Genomic DNA, 15,194 nt, shown 5'->3' with positions numbered 1-15,194 from the left:
CGGATCCCTTAAAAATAATCTCCTCTTCTACTTTCCTAATGGTTGTCTCTTCTTGGGGCAAATCAATCGCCTTTTTTCTTCTCATCAAAGGTTCAAGCAGTCTCTGTTTCTTTTGTTTCTGATTACCTTCAACTAAATAAACTTCCATATTACTCACCCACCAACTCTGATATCTCTTCAAAAAGGAGCCGTGAGGTATGAAAGGGATATACTCAAAAGTGGCCAGATCATCCATAAACTTGAAGGTTGCCTCTTCTAGCCTTGACTTTCGAACCTTCAAATCCCTCTTGGTCAGAGTTAGGTTGGTGTTGCTGCAGAGAGGTATTGGAACTCCTTGTGTGAGGCCAAATTGTCTAGCAAATTGAGCAGGACAATAAGGCTCAGCTATGCATTTATAGGCTCTGGGGTTGGTGGTTCCAATAAACAGTTCTCTAGGGATCAGTAGGGAAGCCCACATATCTTTGTGAATAGGCAAGGCACAGAGCCTGTCACTAAGGAAGTGATTCAACCAGGCTGGACCTATGCTAGCTTCGAAGGGACGGAAACGGTGATCAGGAAGAGCAGCTGGTAGTTGATGAAAGAAGGAGAAATAAAAGGAAAAAGTAGCTGGATAGAGAGAAGCATTGGCTAGTTTTATGCCATGAGTGAGAGAGTGTAGCCCAGAAAATTTGAGGCATTTGGATTGTAGTTCAGTAAAGTAGGCAAAGAGCCAAAGCTGAAGGATCCAAAATGGTCCCCCTTGACTAGCATCTAAAGGTTTCTCACAAAAGAGGGAACAAACTCTGTATACATGACCCAGAATGTATGGGGCTAAGGCCACTCTTTTCTGCAAAACCAAGGCTTTGGCAATAGGAGCAAATTCAGGCATGATTCTTTGGGAGGAGGTGCAGAATAAAAATTTGCAAAGCCAATAAAATAAAAAGGAAAAGAATTCCCTATCAGTTACTGGACCCACTCTTTTGTTCTCAGCTCTAACAAAATCACTGTAAGATGAATTAAGAGAGGGGAGGGAGAAAGGGACTGCTAAGTCGGGAAAATCTGGTGTTATGGGGGTACCAATGGGAGATACTCCTAATAGATGGCAAATATCAAGAACAGTGGGGGCCATCATCCCACATCTGAATTGAAAGAAATTGAAGACGGGGTTCCAAAAGCACAAAGCAGTAGGAACTAGGAAAGGGTCCTCAGAGATAGTTACCCTAGACAGTCGAAGGGCATCGAGGAGGCAGAGCTCCTGGAGATCCAGTGTCTTAGCAGGAATGATCCGATCATACCATTCTTGCCATTCCGGTCTTATCGTGGGCCAGCATCGATGAGGACGATTGCTTTTCCAGTTCTTCCAGTCAAGGCCACCTTCATAAAGGAGACGTTGGTCCTCCAGACGTGGATAAAAGGTTGGGAGCTCAGTAAGGACTTCCTTGAAAATTGGTCCGAGCACGTAGTTCTGCTGCTCATGATGGCGAGGGACGAAGATACGCCCATCGATGGCGTTTTTCTCTCCGGCCTTGTACTTCTCACATTCTGCGTCAATAAGCCTTTTCAAAGCTAAAGATGAGCCTACGCGCTCTGGGGCTGGCACCTTTTGTGAAGAAGAAGCCATTGATGATACACTCTTCAGAAGATGAAGACCAAAGCAAAGAGGAGCCAGTAGAGAGAAGGGTTTGTAAAAGGCAAGAGATTTCAGAACACAAAACGAGAGGGTTTTAAAACCTTTGTGTCCGAAATTATACCCCGTAAGTCGTTAAGTACAAAAAGTACGAATGCGAGGAATTTCTTCCAAATTGATAGTTTTGGAGGGAAGAGCTTATTCCGAGGATTGGGGCCAGCTTCGAAATGAAATATTTGGCTTCGAAAACAAGATCTTGACGTCAGAAAATCAAATAACAACGGCTTCGAAATACATAAGTCAGCTTCGAAGCCTAGTATCTGCTTAAAGGTGCTAAATTGCTTGATTATGGGTCTGTTTAGGAATCAAAGTAACGACCTTCGGAGCAAACCCTAGTATTCTCTGAGTATGAGAAGCGCTGTTCAGAGCATACTACATGCTTAAAAATGCCTGAATGCTCAAAGTATTGGTCTACTTCAAAAAATCCAAAGACCCGTTTGAAGGTTATCAGTCAAAATGACTCTTTAAGGAAGAAGGGCACTGTTCGAAACATCCAAGACCAATCATTGGTTTCTGTATGAGCAAGTGGGAATTGCCATAGGTTGCCCTTCGAAGCCAAAAGAGATCAGTTTAAAATTGATTGGCTATATCAACCATGACCATATATTGGTTACAGTTAGTGTTGAAAAAGTAAAGTCATTGAAATCGAAGTACTAAAATAATATCTGCCAGAATTGTCAATTATACTCCATGAATTGGACAAAGACATGATTGGTTCTTTTAGTTCTTCATTAAACAGTTGATTCGAAGGATGAGATTGTTCAATTCGAAGTTATGAGTTAGCTTTTAGAGATGAAAGGAAATAGAGTCAAACAGTGTTGAGTACAGAAAGACTTTGTTTATATTAAAGCCAAGATGATTACATTAAGTAACTCTATCTGGGCACAAATTCAAGCTCATAAAAATAAGGAATAGAATAAATAACAAGGTCATGAAATTTTGTCCAGCAATGGTCAATAAATTTCTGTTCTTTCTTTATTATTTCTTCTATCTCTTCTAAAGTTAATTGCATAAGCTGATGAGCTCTCACTTCATAATAGAGTTCTTCAGCCTTTGCTTCAAAGGCCTCTTCCCTTGATTTTTGTTCCAATTCATCTATAACCAAATCATCCCAGTATGCAGAATCTTTATTCCTGAAGTCATCGAACTCTTCGATAAAATTCTCTGCTTCATATTGGGCATGAATTCGGAGAGATAAGAGTTGATCCAGATTTTGGATGGTGATTTTAGAATTTCGATGCCAGTAGAGGAGCACTGGGAGTTGGTCCAAAAACAAATGAAGCCCTGCTTGGGCAATAGGGTTGAGAACATGACCTCTAGTCAAGATATCACAAGCCCATTGAAAGTTCTTAAGAGGAATGTCATCCTCAAGAACATTGAAGGGCAGATGGGAGAAAGCCGCGAGCAAAAGTTGAGCTTGCTTTCGCTCGGCTGGAGAAGGGGGTGACGGAGGTTGGTAAGGTGGAAAGACTTTGTCCATTGGAAGGGCAAGTCTTAGTTTTTCTGTCCAGGAAAGGATGGGAGGAGGAGAAGGAGAAGATGACTCTGCTTCAGAAGACGAAGGGGAAGGAGCAGGTGTTTCTATCTCAGACGATGCAGATGCAGAAGAAGGTGTGGATGCTTCTATTATGGGAGATGGCACGGGAGCAGAAGGAACAAAGGCATTAATGTAGTCAAGCCAATCAGAAGAACAAATCTTCGCCTTTTTGGCTAAAAATGAAGGGGTGTACCCTTGTGCTTCTTCTGGACGCTGGGCAGGGTGCATTATCTTCGTAGGCATGGAAGAAGTATACCAAGCCACAAGCAGATTCTCCTCCAAGCTACGTCGAAGGTCAATGGGCACGTAAGGGTAGACCACTGAGCTTCGAGCGTAGGAGGGAAACTCCAAGGGGTCAGTAAACTCAACAAAATGGTGATTGATTCGCTCCCTTAGATCATAAGTCTCAGGAGCGAACCAGCTTGTCCAGCCAGAAGCTCCAGAGGATGAAGAGGTCACAGTTTCATCCCATGCAGAGGTCTGTGAAGAAGAGTTTCCTAGATCCATATTTGCAACTTGTCGAAGCAAAGGCTCGAGGGTAGTTCGGTCAGAATACAAAGGGAGCTTAGGGGAAGAACTCTTTGTATCTGTAAGTTTGTAAACCAAAGGATTAAAGGCAATGTGTTCATAGTCCAAAGGTTTATAATCTGCAAAAGCCTCCATTACCTGAATATAGGAGGGCGGGTAAAGGTGGCTAATGAATGCGTGGAGGTTCTTTCGAGGGGGAACAACATCACTCAAAGGCTCTTCATATGCTTGATCAATAGAAAGGGAAGTTGATGCAGCCATAGCCTGTTCGAATACTAAGGTATTGGGATGTTCGACGAGTTAATGCAGATGATCTCCAAATGGATGACGGTTGTGTTTCCAGAATATGGACTCCATACACGTTCTGGAAGCGCGGGAAAACTGCAATCCACTAATATCACCAAGTATTGGGTATATTAGTGCGGGGGGTAATGTTGGCTACATATTTTGTAAAAGCCAGTTGCAGTTCGACACGTGGCATAGTAAGGGTAATAAAGGAAGGTTATTCAAGCCTTTAATCCTGATCGTACATGTGGCAATAACTATTGGTCCTCACATGATCTGAGTAACACTAGATCAAATAACGGGATGCAAGATGACGTGTCTTCAACGGTTACTCATATTCAAATCCAGTACAAGAGGGAAGCTCAACTGCCAGTAATGGCGTAATGGAGCTACTTTTAAGGAAGCATGATCAGCGATCATGGAGGAGCAGGTCGACGGATCGAAGTGCAGTTCGAAGGTCATCACTGACGAGTATAAATAGCAGAGCAGCCCCCAGGAAAAAGGACGGAACTCAGATCATACAAACCAGTCATTTACTTCATATATTTTCTTTTCCAGTCATTTACATTTCCAGTCTTTAAATACCTGTTCTTTAAATACCTGCACTTTAAATACCAGCACTGCACTTCGATTCATAGGAGTAGCTTCAAGTAGATTCAAGTAGATTGCTGTTGTAAACCTCTCTGAGGCTGAGTTCGGACCATTGTAAGTGTTCATTTTTATGAAATACTTCAATTGTTCTTCATATTACTGTTATTTTCTATTAACTTCTCCTAAATCAAGCCACCAGTAAAAGTCCTCTTCATTGAGGCTGAAAAGAACTAAAACACAATCGTCTGATAATTGGTTGGCAATCACAATTTCTGTAAGGACTGATTGATCCTTGCTGGCACTCTCACATTCACAAAAACACCCTTCGAAAAGCCAAAAAGCCAACAGTACACAATCAAAGCATCGAAGATACATTCGAAGCATCAAGAGTTGTTTCGAAGGTTGATTACTTCACCTTCGAAGCTGTATAAAGCTTTGAAGATACATTCGAAACATCAAGAGTTGTTTCGAAGGTTGATTACTTCACCTTCGAAACTGTATAAAGCTTTGAAAACTTTCGAAATGTGTACATCTCTTCAAGTATATGTAAAATGACAATTAATTAGTTATCGAATAATGCCTACTTTTGGCATGATAAGTTGGTTCGAAGAACAACGGTTTTGGTGTCTTCGAAAAATTAATAACTAGTTCGAAGCACAAAATCAATATTTTCATTAATTATGTATGAACCAGAACATACAAAATGTGAATAACTATAATGTTGGCCAAAAGTTGCTTCAAAGGCTCTTTTGCCTTAATTTCGTAAGCTCCGAAGCACTCCATCTTGCATTAATAGCTTCGAAGAAACAATAATGGTGGTTGTGAACCTTCGAAACTTTGCCGAGTATTTCTAAGGATGTAATTTGTCCTTTGTCGGCACTTTCAACCTTCGAAAGATGATTTTGGTCCTTTGTACCACCTTCGAAGCTTGTTACTAGTTCATAATAGCTAGCATTCGAGACATCTAGTCATAATGTCATACTCATTCGAAACACTTCATTGGTGCTATTATATCATTCGAAGCACTTTGTTGGTATTATTCAAAGCATTTTATTGCTTAGATTAGTCATGTGCTTGGTTCGGCCCTTCAAAAATTCAAGTAAACATCATTTTTAAGGGCCGCGGGGGATAATGTTAGCACCATAAATCTGCAATTTTTATTATTATTTATTATTTATAAAATTGCAGGACACGTGTCATCTTTTTATTCATTTGGAAGTTAAAAGAAGTTATAGAGACAATGGAGAATATGAAGGACAAAGTGGATGAGTGGGAAGACAAAGTGGATGAGTGGGAGGACACACGGCAAGACAAGAATGAAGATGGAAGAAATGGGTAGTTACTAAATAGTTATTGCTGTATTTTTTCTTCTATAAATAGCCATTAATGGTTACATTGTAAAGGATCCAGAACTTAAATCAAAGACAATTGATTTCAATATTTCTTGTCATTTTCCTTATCTTAGGAGTAGTTTAACATAGATTTATATTTCGAAGCATTTATTTTCAGCATTTTCATTTCGAAGCATTTTATGCACTTTCTTTTCGAAGCATAGGAGTAGAGGTAAGTATTTATTACTTTGATTGTTCACTCAATCATCTTTCTCCGTCCCTTTTTCTTCTTTTACTTTTTCTTTTCGCTATACTTGGCAAATTTGAAGTCCTCTTCGTTGAGGCAAAAGAACCGTCAACACAATCGCTTGATAATTGGCTTGAATTTAATCTATAAGGATTTTTCAATCCTTACTGACACGCTCGTATTTATGATATTTTCCTTCGTAGGAAAAATAAGCCAACAACTACTCCCATAATAGATCCCTATGTGACATGCACACATCTCAAAGGAGAGTGAAGCCATGTAGGAAATACTACATTACCTGTTTTAAACAGTGAAAGATGTGGTTTAAGTGAAACTTTAAGCTTACCTTTGTCATTGATCCCGACTATTTTATACATCCCCACCTTTTATTTAGTTCCCTCTCCATTTCCGTTACCTTAAAATATCCCTCTTTTTTTTAGTGTGTGCTTTTAATCCAGCGTGGGCAAGGGAATACAAATGATGTTCTGAGACCACCTTGTGTCTCTTCTCTGTTGGGCACTCAAATTGAAGGAATTGCCGCTGGATTATGGCATACAATTTGTATATCTGTTGAAGGTCAACGGCATGCCTTTGGTGGAGATCAGTTCAGTAAGTTGGGAACGGGTACTGATCAGTCTGAGGTACAATTAACAATGCACCCCGTTGTTTACCAATAGCTTTCATGCCTACTGTGTTGGATTTCATTTTATAAATTTCTTGAGGAGGCTTCAAAAAAATTTACTGTCGCCTTTCCTCATCTGTTGCAGAATCTACCTAAACTTTTGGATGATGATCCATCATTGAAAAATAAACACGCAAAATTATATCTTGTGGAGCTCGTCATAGTTCCATACTATGACTCAACAACTTGTAAGTAATAGGGAGTGGATCGAAAGATTAATCTATTTAGAGTCATGGATATCAATTTGTTCCAAGAACACCTAATCTCATCTCTATGCTTTTGTGGTTTTTGAAGAGGATGGAACAGTATACTGCTGGGGATGGAACAAGTATGGCCAGGCAACCAGTCAGCCAATAAAATCGAAGTACAGTCATAATACCTCTTTCTTTCTTCTAAGCCTTTAGGCCATGTTTGATTCACAATACTAATAGTGAGGTATTAATAATCCTATCAAATTAGTGTGGTATTAACTATCCCACCCCTACCCCATTACTAATAATCCTACAAATTTGTTGGATTAATTATCCATTGGATTAATAGTCCTAAACCAAAATGTCAAAACAAACATAGGATGATTGGGCCCACGGATTAATAATCCTAATCCCATGCTTTAATCCTTCCAATCAAACATACCCTTAGTTTCTTGGCTGTTTTGCAGCTTGGCCTGGGCAATTCAATTGACCGAAATGTTCCTTCTCAAGTTCCTATAGTAGGTTGCCTGCCGAAGAGTCTTGCCTGCGGTTGGTGGCACACACCACTGTCGGCTCAAATTCCCTTTTGAGCCTCTACTCGCAACAAAGGAAAGCACAGGAGTGGCACAGTTTTGTTAGGATAGCAGATGTATCATTTTTCTTCTCTATAACGTTCCTCCTGCATTTTCTTTCTAATGTTTGAGCATCTCTTATAATTCATTCCGTTGGGAAGAAGAAAAAAAAAATGTTCTCTCATATTTGGTAGAATAAAAAATGAAAATCATCAAAAAAATTATTTTTTATGATTTAACCAAAAATATGCCATCATAACTACCACCATCACACCACTACATCTAGTGCCACTATCACCACCAACACAACTATTAATACTTTAGTTTCAAGAATGCAACTAAATATAAAAAAACGTTTCCCTGGAAAATATTTTTTTAGAAAAAGCTTTTCATAGGATATGTTTTCCCCCTGAAACAAATGGAGAGTTATTTTTTTTAAACAAATTTGCTTATTACTGAAGCATATTCACATCCAACTTGCCTGAGCTGGTAAAACAAACAACAACCAATGCATCTAAAGCATGAATGTGAGCTAATGCAAGTATGGTTCCAATACATGTTACACACAAGTTCCTAGTTAGTTTATATGTAAAAATGCATCAAATTTTGCTGGAAACTGGAGATTGGTTTCGTTGTAGTAGTTGCATCAGCGGCCAAAAGATATCCAATCTGTGGAAGCCCCTCGACACCTGTGTTCATAACAGAAATAATGCTTTAGACATTGCCAACCACAAAGAAATTGGGAATGTTTTGCAGTGAAGGTTTCGGAAGAATTATCAGTTACCTCAACAATAAAGTGAGCCCATGTGTTGTTTTCATGGCTCTCCAAGACACCCTTCAAGATGGTTAAATCCAAACGACGAATTACCTCAGCAATCTCTAGAAAGAGCCCATTATCGTTGCAAAGCATCTGCCATGTATGATATCCGAGTTAGAACATGCCATAGAGCAAAACTACATGAACTCGCTAACTAAATACAACCAATGATATATCAAAAGCCACAGAACAGACCTCAATTAGCATGTGTCCTGGGTATTCAAGATCTTCCACGACTATGGGGCATACTTGGAGATCACTTCCCACTTCAAAAGCCCAGCTTGTCCCATTCGGGCGTTCACGCTTGGTGCCAGATGATTTCATATTCTTCCTCTGACCAGTTACCTGTATAGCAATCAAATGCATACACGTCACAAAATCTAAACAATGTCAAACATATTGCAGATTGATGCTTAAGTAAATCAATATTATGCTATTCTACCTCACAAAAATAAACGGTTCACATAAGGCTCAACAATTGAATGAGAGAAAAAAAAATGGACAACATTCACGTACCTTTTGATGAACCCGATGCCTCAACTTATCAGCCTGATCAGTAACACTTCTTAAGAACATCATGTGCTTTATTGTTTTGTCTAGAAGGCCATCAATGCTACACTGTATTTATCATAGAAAAGAATGCAAACTATTAGTCCAATTAAAGGGAGAGAGGAGATATCAAAAAAGTGAACCTATATGAACTACAATAGATGCTAACCCTGAAAAGCACTCACCTTTGAACCGTTTGGGACAAGTTCTCGTAGCTCTTTAACCCGATCCTGGATCAATTGCCTATCCCTAGGTCTTGGCCTCTGGTTTTCACCAGGTTTGGCCCTTCTTTTGCTAGCATTAGAGGGTTTTGACCCCTTCCTAGTCTGCAAGTACCCACACCCTTTCTTCGGCTTCTGCTCCCCAGTCAATGTGGTCAGCATGCTCTCAGATGAAGAAGCTGGAGGTGATTTAGTAACAGCATTTAGGCCTCTAGCACCAAATGCAGTTGTCACAGAGCGCCATGGAACTTTTTTCTCCTCCACAAATGCACTTTCTTCAGATTGACTTTGTGCTTTGGTGGATGCGGCAAATTGTCCCGAGGATGATGATGTAAGGGAAAACTTGACATCGACATCCACATCGTTGGGTTTGTTAAACAAATTATCATTCAAACCATTATGCATACTGGGAACCACAGCTTCCAAATGACGTTCAGCACCATCTCCTTTGGCAAAACATCCACTGGATTCCAAGGTTGATGGCCCAATACCATGGATGGGATCTCTATTGAAGATCTGACTTGAGCTGTTGCATGCATCCTCACCTGTGAGAGATGAGTCCCACAAATATTCATTTGCCTGTCCCAGGAAACAAGGTCCAAGTGCTTTGTGTAGTTCACAGTCCATGGGAAAGCTGAAGAAAGCATTTAAATCTTCATGACCCATATCCTCAGCATCATAGTCTGCAAATGGTTGTTCCATCATACCTCCATCAAAATAAGAGCTCATAGTTACATTAGCATGTTCTCCAAGTATGCCGACATTGTAGTAGTCAGAATAAAAGAAAGCTTGTAATTCTTCTTCAGGGGCAGAAAATCCAACCATGCTACTCTCTATCATCTCTGACTCTGTATCATTTAGTGATTGACCGAGTGGTTCTGATTCTTTGGTTAAACACATAGAATGGAATCTGATTTCATTTTCCCTTGTACTATTGAGACCATTTAGCATATCTTTTCCAGATATGCAACATGCATCTTGAACCAGGCATACTGGCATCATTTGATTAGTAGTTGACAATTTTTTGCCTGTTGGTTTGATACTGTAAACAGTCTTAGGATCTTCAGATTTCATTTGGTTCACGGTAGTAGCTGATGACTCATCCAAGTTATCCATGAAAGTAGGCACAAGTGATGATGACGTCTGAACTAGAAATTCCATACCAGCAAAAGGTGTTAAATCCATACCATTCTGATAGGCATTGAATTTCTCTCTGATATAAGAAACCAGTGCCAGATCTTCAGCAACCTAGTGAAAAGATTACAAAGCCATGCATTAGATGATTGAAGAGCCAATAGCAAAGCACAAAAAAACGTAATAACTTCACATGCGCGCCCGCACACACACACACACACAAGCATGAGAAAGTCACTTCTTGAGCATACAAAGTCTTTGAAAGGGGCGAACAAGCATCAGATAAGCAGTTAAAATGCCATCAAAACCATGATGATCTATGGCTTTGGCATCCCTAACATGATCACATGCTGCCCAGGTTCCCATTAGATAGTGAAAGGGATGCAGAAAGGACCTGGAGCTGCTGGCATCTCTAAAATAATGTTTAAATGAGCGTATGGTCACTACATAAATGCATGCCATTAAAATTAGAACACACCTCTTCCAATGTGCCAAGTTGCAAAACTCCATGTGGAACAACAGGTACAAGTGCAATCGCCTGCATCAACACATAATTTATTCAAGGATACACACTCCACTCAATCACAGTCAAAATACACGGAGTTCAACGCATTGCAATAATAATTACCTTGATACCTGCTGCAAACTGAAGTAACCATTCATCTGGACACTGCCAATGGAAGAATTACATTAGTAAGATAATAAGCTCAATAGTTACAGGACTATGGACTGTAGTCATTTCACTCTTGGCAGAATTTTAATCAGTTATATCATTTGGAAACTCACCTCAGGAACCACCTTAGATTTGAATTCACCAGCTGACATATTGTCACATACCCAGTAATGGCTTCCTGTATATGCCACTTCACCAACAACCCTGTACAAATTCAGAGTGTTACAATCAATTTCCATTATTTGACAATTTCCTTCATCTAGCATATAAATAGAACTCAACTCGAAAGTACACAATTCAAAAATTTATGAAAAGCTGGTAGCCACCTACACAGGAGTCCAGATATATCACAATATGTTTCCATAACTAAGGTGACCAATCTCCTAGTGGTCTGGTCACCTGAGCAACCAAAAGAGTGCAAAGGGTATCACTTTATTTATTGTAGCAGAGAGATGATGCAGTGGCTTACTTGGCATCTCAAACATACCTATGGTAAGGTCTTATAACTCATTCATGTGGCACAATATTGTGGTTTTACTCGGTCTTGTGGAATGCATGGGTAATTTGAGTTATCTGTCTTTTCTTGTTGGTTGAGGTATTTCATCTCATGTTCGTAACAAGAAGGGTTTATCTTGCATTGAAAAGTGTACTGACCTTTCAGGTGGAACCTAATGGTCCAGGTTTCTATTAACATAAATAAATCTGTAAACATCATTTAAATTGAAAGAAAAATAAGGTTTTTTTATATCATATATGATCTTCCATAAGGCTCCTTGCTAAGGGATTCAAGTTATTCATTCATCCATCCTTCCCAATCAACCAACTGGTTGGGTCACCTAAAATGATTCCACAACTAACAAAAAAAAACTTGTGTTATTCATTTTCTAGTGGAATAGTGTGTAAATGCCTTAGACTTGAATCCTTGAGGCTCCAGTAAGGAGTGAACAACATAAAATTATGGGGTAATTAACAAGTAAGGATTAGAATAAAATAAGAAAGCACAAAAATTTACCCCTCTCCCCATCGATACTGAACACCTGCCATACTAGCCACTGCTTGGACAACTGGATATTCACCTGAATGTCCATCATGCCTACTTGATCTCCAACTACAAGAAAATATCTCATTGGATCCATCAAAGCACATATCATCCAGTATGCTTTCCATGGATAATCTCAGTTTCGGATGATCATAGCATCCATCCTCCCATGTTAAAAACCTGAAAGAACAGGTAAATGGTTAAGGCATAAAAGAGAAAAGACATGGCCACCGTAAATTTTCTCATCTGTTATCTAAAAAGAAAAGAGGAAAAAAATAGAAGAAAACCTAAGAGGCTTACTATGGACCACAGTGATCCTTAAAGCTCTTCACATGTATACCAAACCTATGTCTAATGATAAAATGTAAAAACTCATTTACAAAAACATCCTAATTAATATCTAATCACAGAAAAGTGACAGAATCAGGGGCTAGCATAGTGATATGGAGACAACACCTGAAACAACAAATTTACAGAAAAGCAAAACAGATAGGTTCAATCAAGAGTCTCAACTCCCCAACACAAAGCCAAGTTTATTGGGTCTAAACACATGGACAAATTGGATTTCCTTTCCCAAAAAAATTACAAACAGGGACACAAGCAAGGTAAATTTAGTTTCACTCCATCAAAAATCCCTAAATGGAAGGAAAGAAAAATCAAATTCTCAATAAACTCTGAGGATTAGTTTATCATTAATCACTAATAGAAGCACCAGTTTTAGCACAAAAAATAAATGTAGGTGTAACATTTTTCTCACAGGATATGAAAGAATAAAGTAAATTGAATACCAAATTGACCATGTCTCATACACAATTTCAAGAAAAAGTACCTTAGAAACAAGTCAAGTAACTTACATTTGGTTATCATGCTGAAGCTTCCAAAACACTGCATAACTCCAACAAGAATTGTGGCAAAGACTCTGCAGGAACTGCCTCAAAGGGGTAGCCCCCATATTTAAATTTATCCGGAAACAAAAAGTCCAGTAGATCAAATAATTCAGGAAAATTCACTAAAGCACACTAACTACCCCGATATGAACCTCGTCCTGCCTGTTTTCTCCGCAAACCTGCTCTTCGTTTTATCGGTGGCCCCGTGGAAGTCAATAGCAAACACCCCATGGCTAAACCCCTTCCTCAAGAACAAAGTCCCAGAAATTACGTGTCAGGAGTAAAGGAATCTAAAGATAGCTAGAAGCAACGAAGAAAGCTATGTTTCTGATTTCTTCCAATGAGTTCTCCATAAGTTTACAGCTAATAATAGAGTTCACAATTATGTAAAGGACTAGACACTTCAGATCCAAATCTGCCTTCTGAGGACAATGACAAATCTTTACTTCAAACTATAAAATTCTGATGCAATACAACAACCTCAAAGAAGCTAAACTCGCAGGATTGCTATTTATGAAGTCGATGTGAACATAGCACCTGAAGGCATAAGACAAATTAATACCAGGTAGTTGCAACAATAAAAGCATCAAAGTACGTTACTGACAAATTGCTTAGTTAGGCTGATTTTTTTTTTCCACTTTCCAGTTATTTTCTCTTCTATTCTACAATTTTCCGGGTAGCCAAATACGTAAATTGATCTAAACCAAATTCTTACCTCTAATAAAACTTCCTGTTTGGTCACCGAGAAATTGATTAAATGCAAAATTTGACCTAATATGGTGATACAACTATGCTGCTTAGGCAAGCAGAACTATTTTCACTTTCCAGAAACTATAAAAACATTACGTTAGGTTACTGACAAATTGCTTAGTTAGGCCGAACTTTTTCCACTTTCCAGTTATTCTCTCTTCTATTCTACAATTTTCTAGGTAACCAAACAAAGGTCAAGCGAAATATGTAAATAGAATTAAACCGAATGACGATTAATAAAATTGTAAAAATTGACCTAATGCAATTTTTTCTCCTATTCTACAATTTTCTCGTTAACCAAGCACAGGTCAGGCAAAAAACGTAAATAGATTTAAACAGAATGTAGTTTCTTACCTAATTAAATGCAAATTTTGACGCAAAAAGCTAATACAACTATGCTGCTTAGGAAACCGGAACTTTTTTCACTTTCCACAAACAAAAACAACATAATAATTCAAAATCCTATTTCTTCCTCTCCTATTATACCGATTTTCTCAGCAACCAAACAGAATTCAAGAGAAAAAACGCAAAGGCAATTGAAATTTCAAAATTTGACCTAATAGGTTAATACAACTATGCTGCTTAGGCAAGCGGAAATGTTTTCGCAATAATAATTGAAAATACTAATTCCTCCTCTCCTATTAGACCGATTTTCTCAGCAACCAAACAGAAGTGAAGAGAAAAACGCAAGGGAAATCGAAACGAAATGTAGTTTCTTACCTATAATTGAACGAACTTCAGACAAGATGGCGTTTACAAAGTTCGAATTCGTTCGCCTCCATGCCTTTCGAAGATCATACCAAATCTCATCAAAGAAAAACGAAGATCAGCAACGATCTCATTTGCAGCTGAAATCACAAGAGTAATGCGATGAGAGAGAGAGAGAGAGAGGTGTTAACTAGGCCACAATGATTGTAGAGAGTGACAAAGATCTGGATGGAGATATTAGATGTGTATGGTGTGATAGTGATGAGAGAAGAGAAATGGAGGACGCAACGATGAGTGAGAGAACGAACGAGTGGCTAAACCACTTTTCCACACTAAGCCTTACCCCAGTTTACATGTTTTATACTGGCCCGCTTGCCGCCGCTGCCCACTTTCTCTTCCTTTTTCGGATTTTAAATTTTTCCAAAGCTGGATTTAATACTCCACTAGGGACGAGGGTTGTTTTACAAAAATAATAATAAAAAAAAAATTAAAAGTTTTAAAATTTTCAGAAATTACTTTTTATACAAAAATAAAAGTAATGAGTGTCTTTTATAAATACATATATAATTTTTTAATTAGAAAAATAGAAGAATAAAAATCAATGAAAATAAGAGTACGAGGCCTGCATCTTCAATTGGTTAATAAATAAAAGAGAGAATCCTATGTTTATGGTGCACACTATTCACATAAAATTGAAGGTTATTTTAGAAAAATAATTAAAAGTCATCTTTTAATTTTTAACTCATTTTGTATCACGTTATCTTTCACATTTTTTACACGCTTTTT

At 38.5% G+C, this 15,194-nt stretch overlaps 2 protein-coding genes across 5 annotated transcripts in view; one reads left to right on the top strand and one right to left on the bottom strand.

Moving 5' to 3' along the window:
• Positions 1-7,781, top strand: part of LOC114300886 (uncharacterized) — a 34,656-nt gene extending 26,875 nt beyond the window's left edge. The window contains exons 3-6 of one of the 4 annotated variants that reach the window (XM_082919190.1): positions 6,626-6,826; positions 6,953-7,055; positions 7,162-7,195; positions 7,526-7,781. In XM_082919190.1, coding sequence (XP_082775316.1) covers positions 6,626-6,826; positions 6,953-7,055; positions 7,162-7,163 — 306 coding nt within the window. In that variant the 3' untranslated portion in view covers positions 7,164-7,195; positions 7,526-7,781. Of the gene's footprint in view, positions 1-6,625; positions 6,827-6,952; positions 7,196-7,525 lie in introns of all 4 variants that reach the window. The other 3 variants (XR_014363516.1, XM_082919189.1, XM_082919188.1) reach the window with 3 other exon arrangements.
• A 58-nt stretch (positions 7,782-7,839) lies between these two features.
• LOC145822359 (transcription factor LHW-like) lies at positions 7,840-14,814 on the bottom strand. Its single transcript, XM_082919185.1, has 11 exons — positions 14,421-14,814; positions 12,918-13,487; positions 12,037-12,243; positions 11,138-11,228; positions 10,980-11,021; positions 10,830-10,889; positions 9,182-10,465; positions 8,964-9,065; positions 8,643-8,792; positions 8,415-8,540; positions 7,840-8,319 (listed from the first exon to the last, which is right to left on the bottom strand). Exons 2-11 carry the CDS (start codon positions 13,013-13,015, stop codon positions 8,230-8,232), a joined length of 2,250 nt encoding a protein of 749 aa, XP_082775311.1. The 5' UTR covers positions 13,016-13,487; positions 14,421-14,814; the 3' UTR covers positions 7,840-8,229.
• Positions 14,815-15,194: the final 380 nt, after the last annotated feature.

The sequence above is a fragment of the Camellia sinensis genome, chromosome 3, assembly GCF_055761805.1.
Source record: "Camellia sinensis isolate YWXY chromosome 3, ASM5576180v1, whole genome shotgun sequence".
Taxonomy (NCBI): Eukaryota; Viridiplantae; Streptophyta; class Magnoliopsida; order Ericales; family Theaceae; genus Camellia; species Camellia sinensis.
This window is presented reverse-complemented; position numbering and strand designations above follow the sequence as displayed.

What these genes read in the sequence shown, in the direction of transcription:
- LOC145822359 (XM_082919185.1), bottom strand. Translation starts at nt 13,015, where the DNA reads ATGGGGGCTACCCCTTTGAGGCAGTTCCTGCAGAGTCTTTGCCACAAT. An exon ending in AGTTTGCAGCAGGTATCAAG is followed by an intron (nt 10,890 to 10,979) that starts GTAATTATTATT and finishes GTGTTGATGCAG; the next exon opens with GCGATTGCACTTGTACCTGT. An exon ending in GGGCTCACTTTATTGTTGAG is followed by an intron (nt 8,320 to 8,414) that starts GTAACTGATAAT and finishes TTATGAACACAG; the next exon opens with GTGTCGAGGGGCTTCCACAG.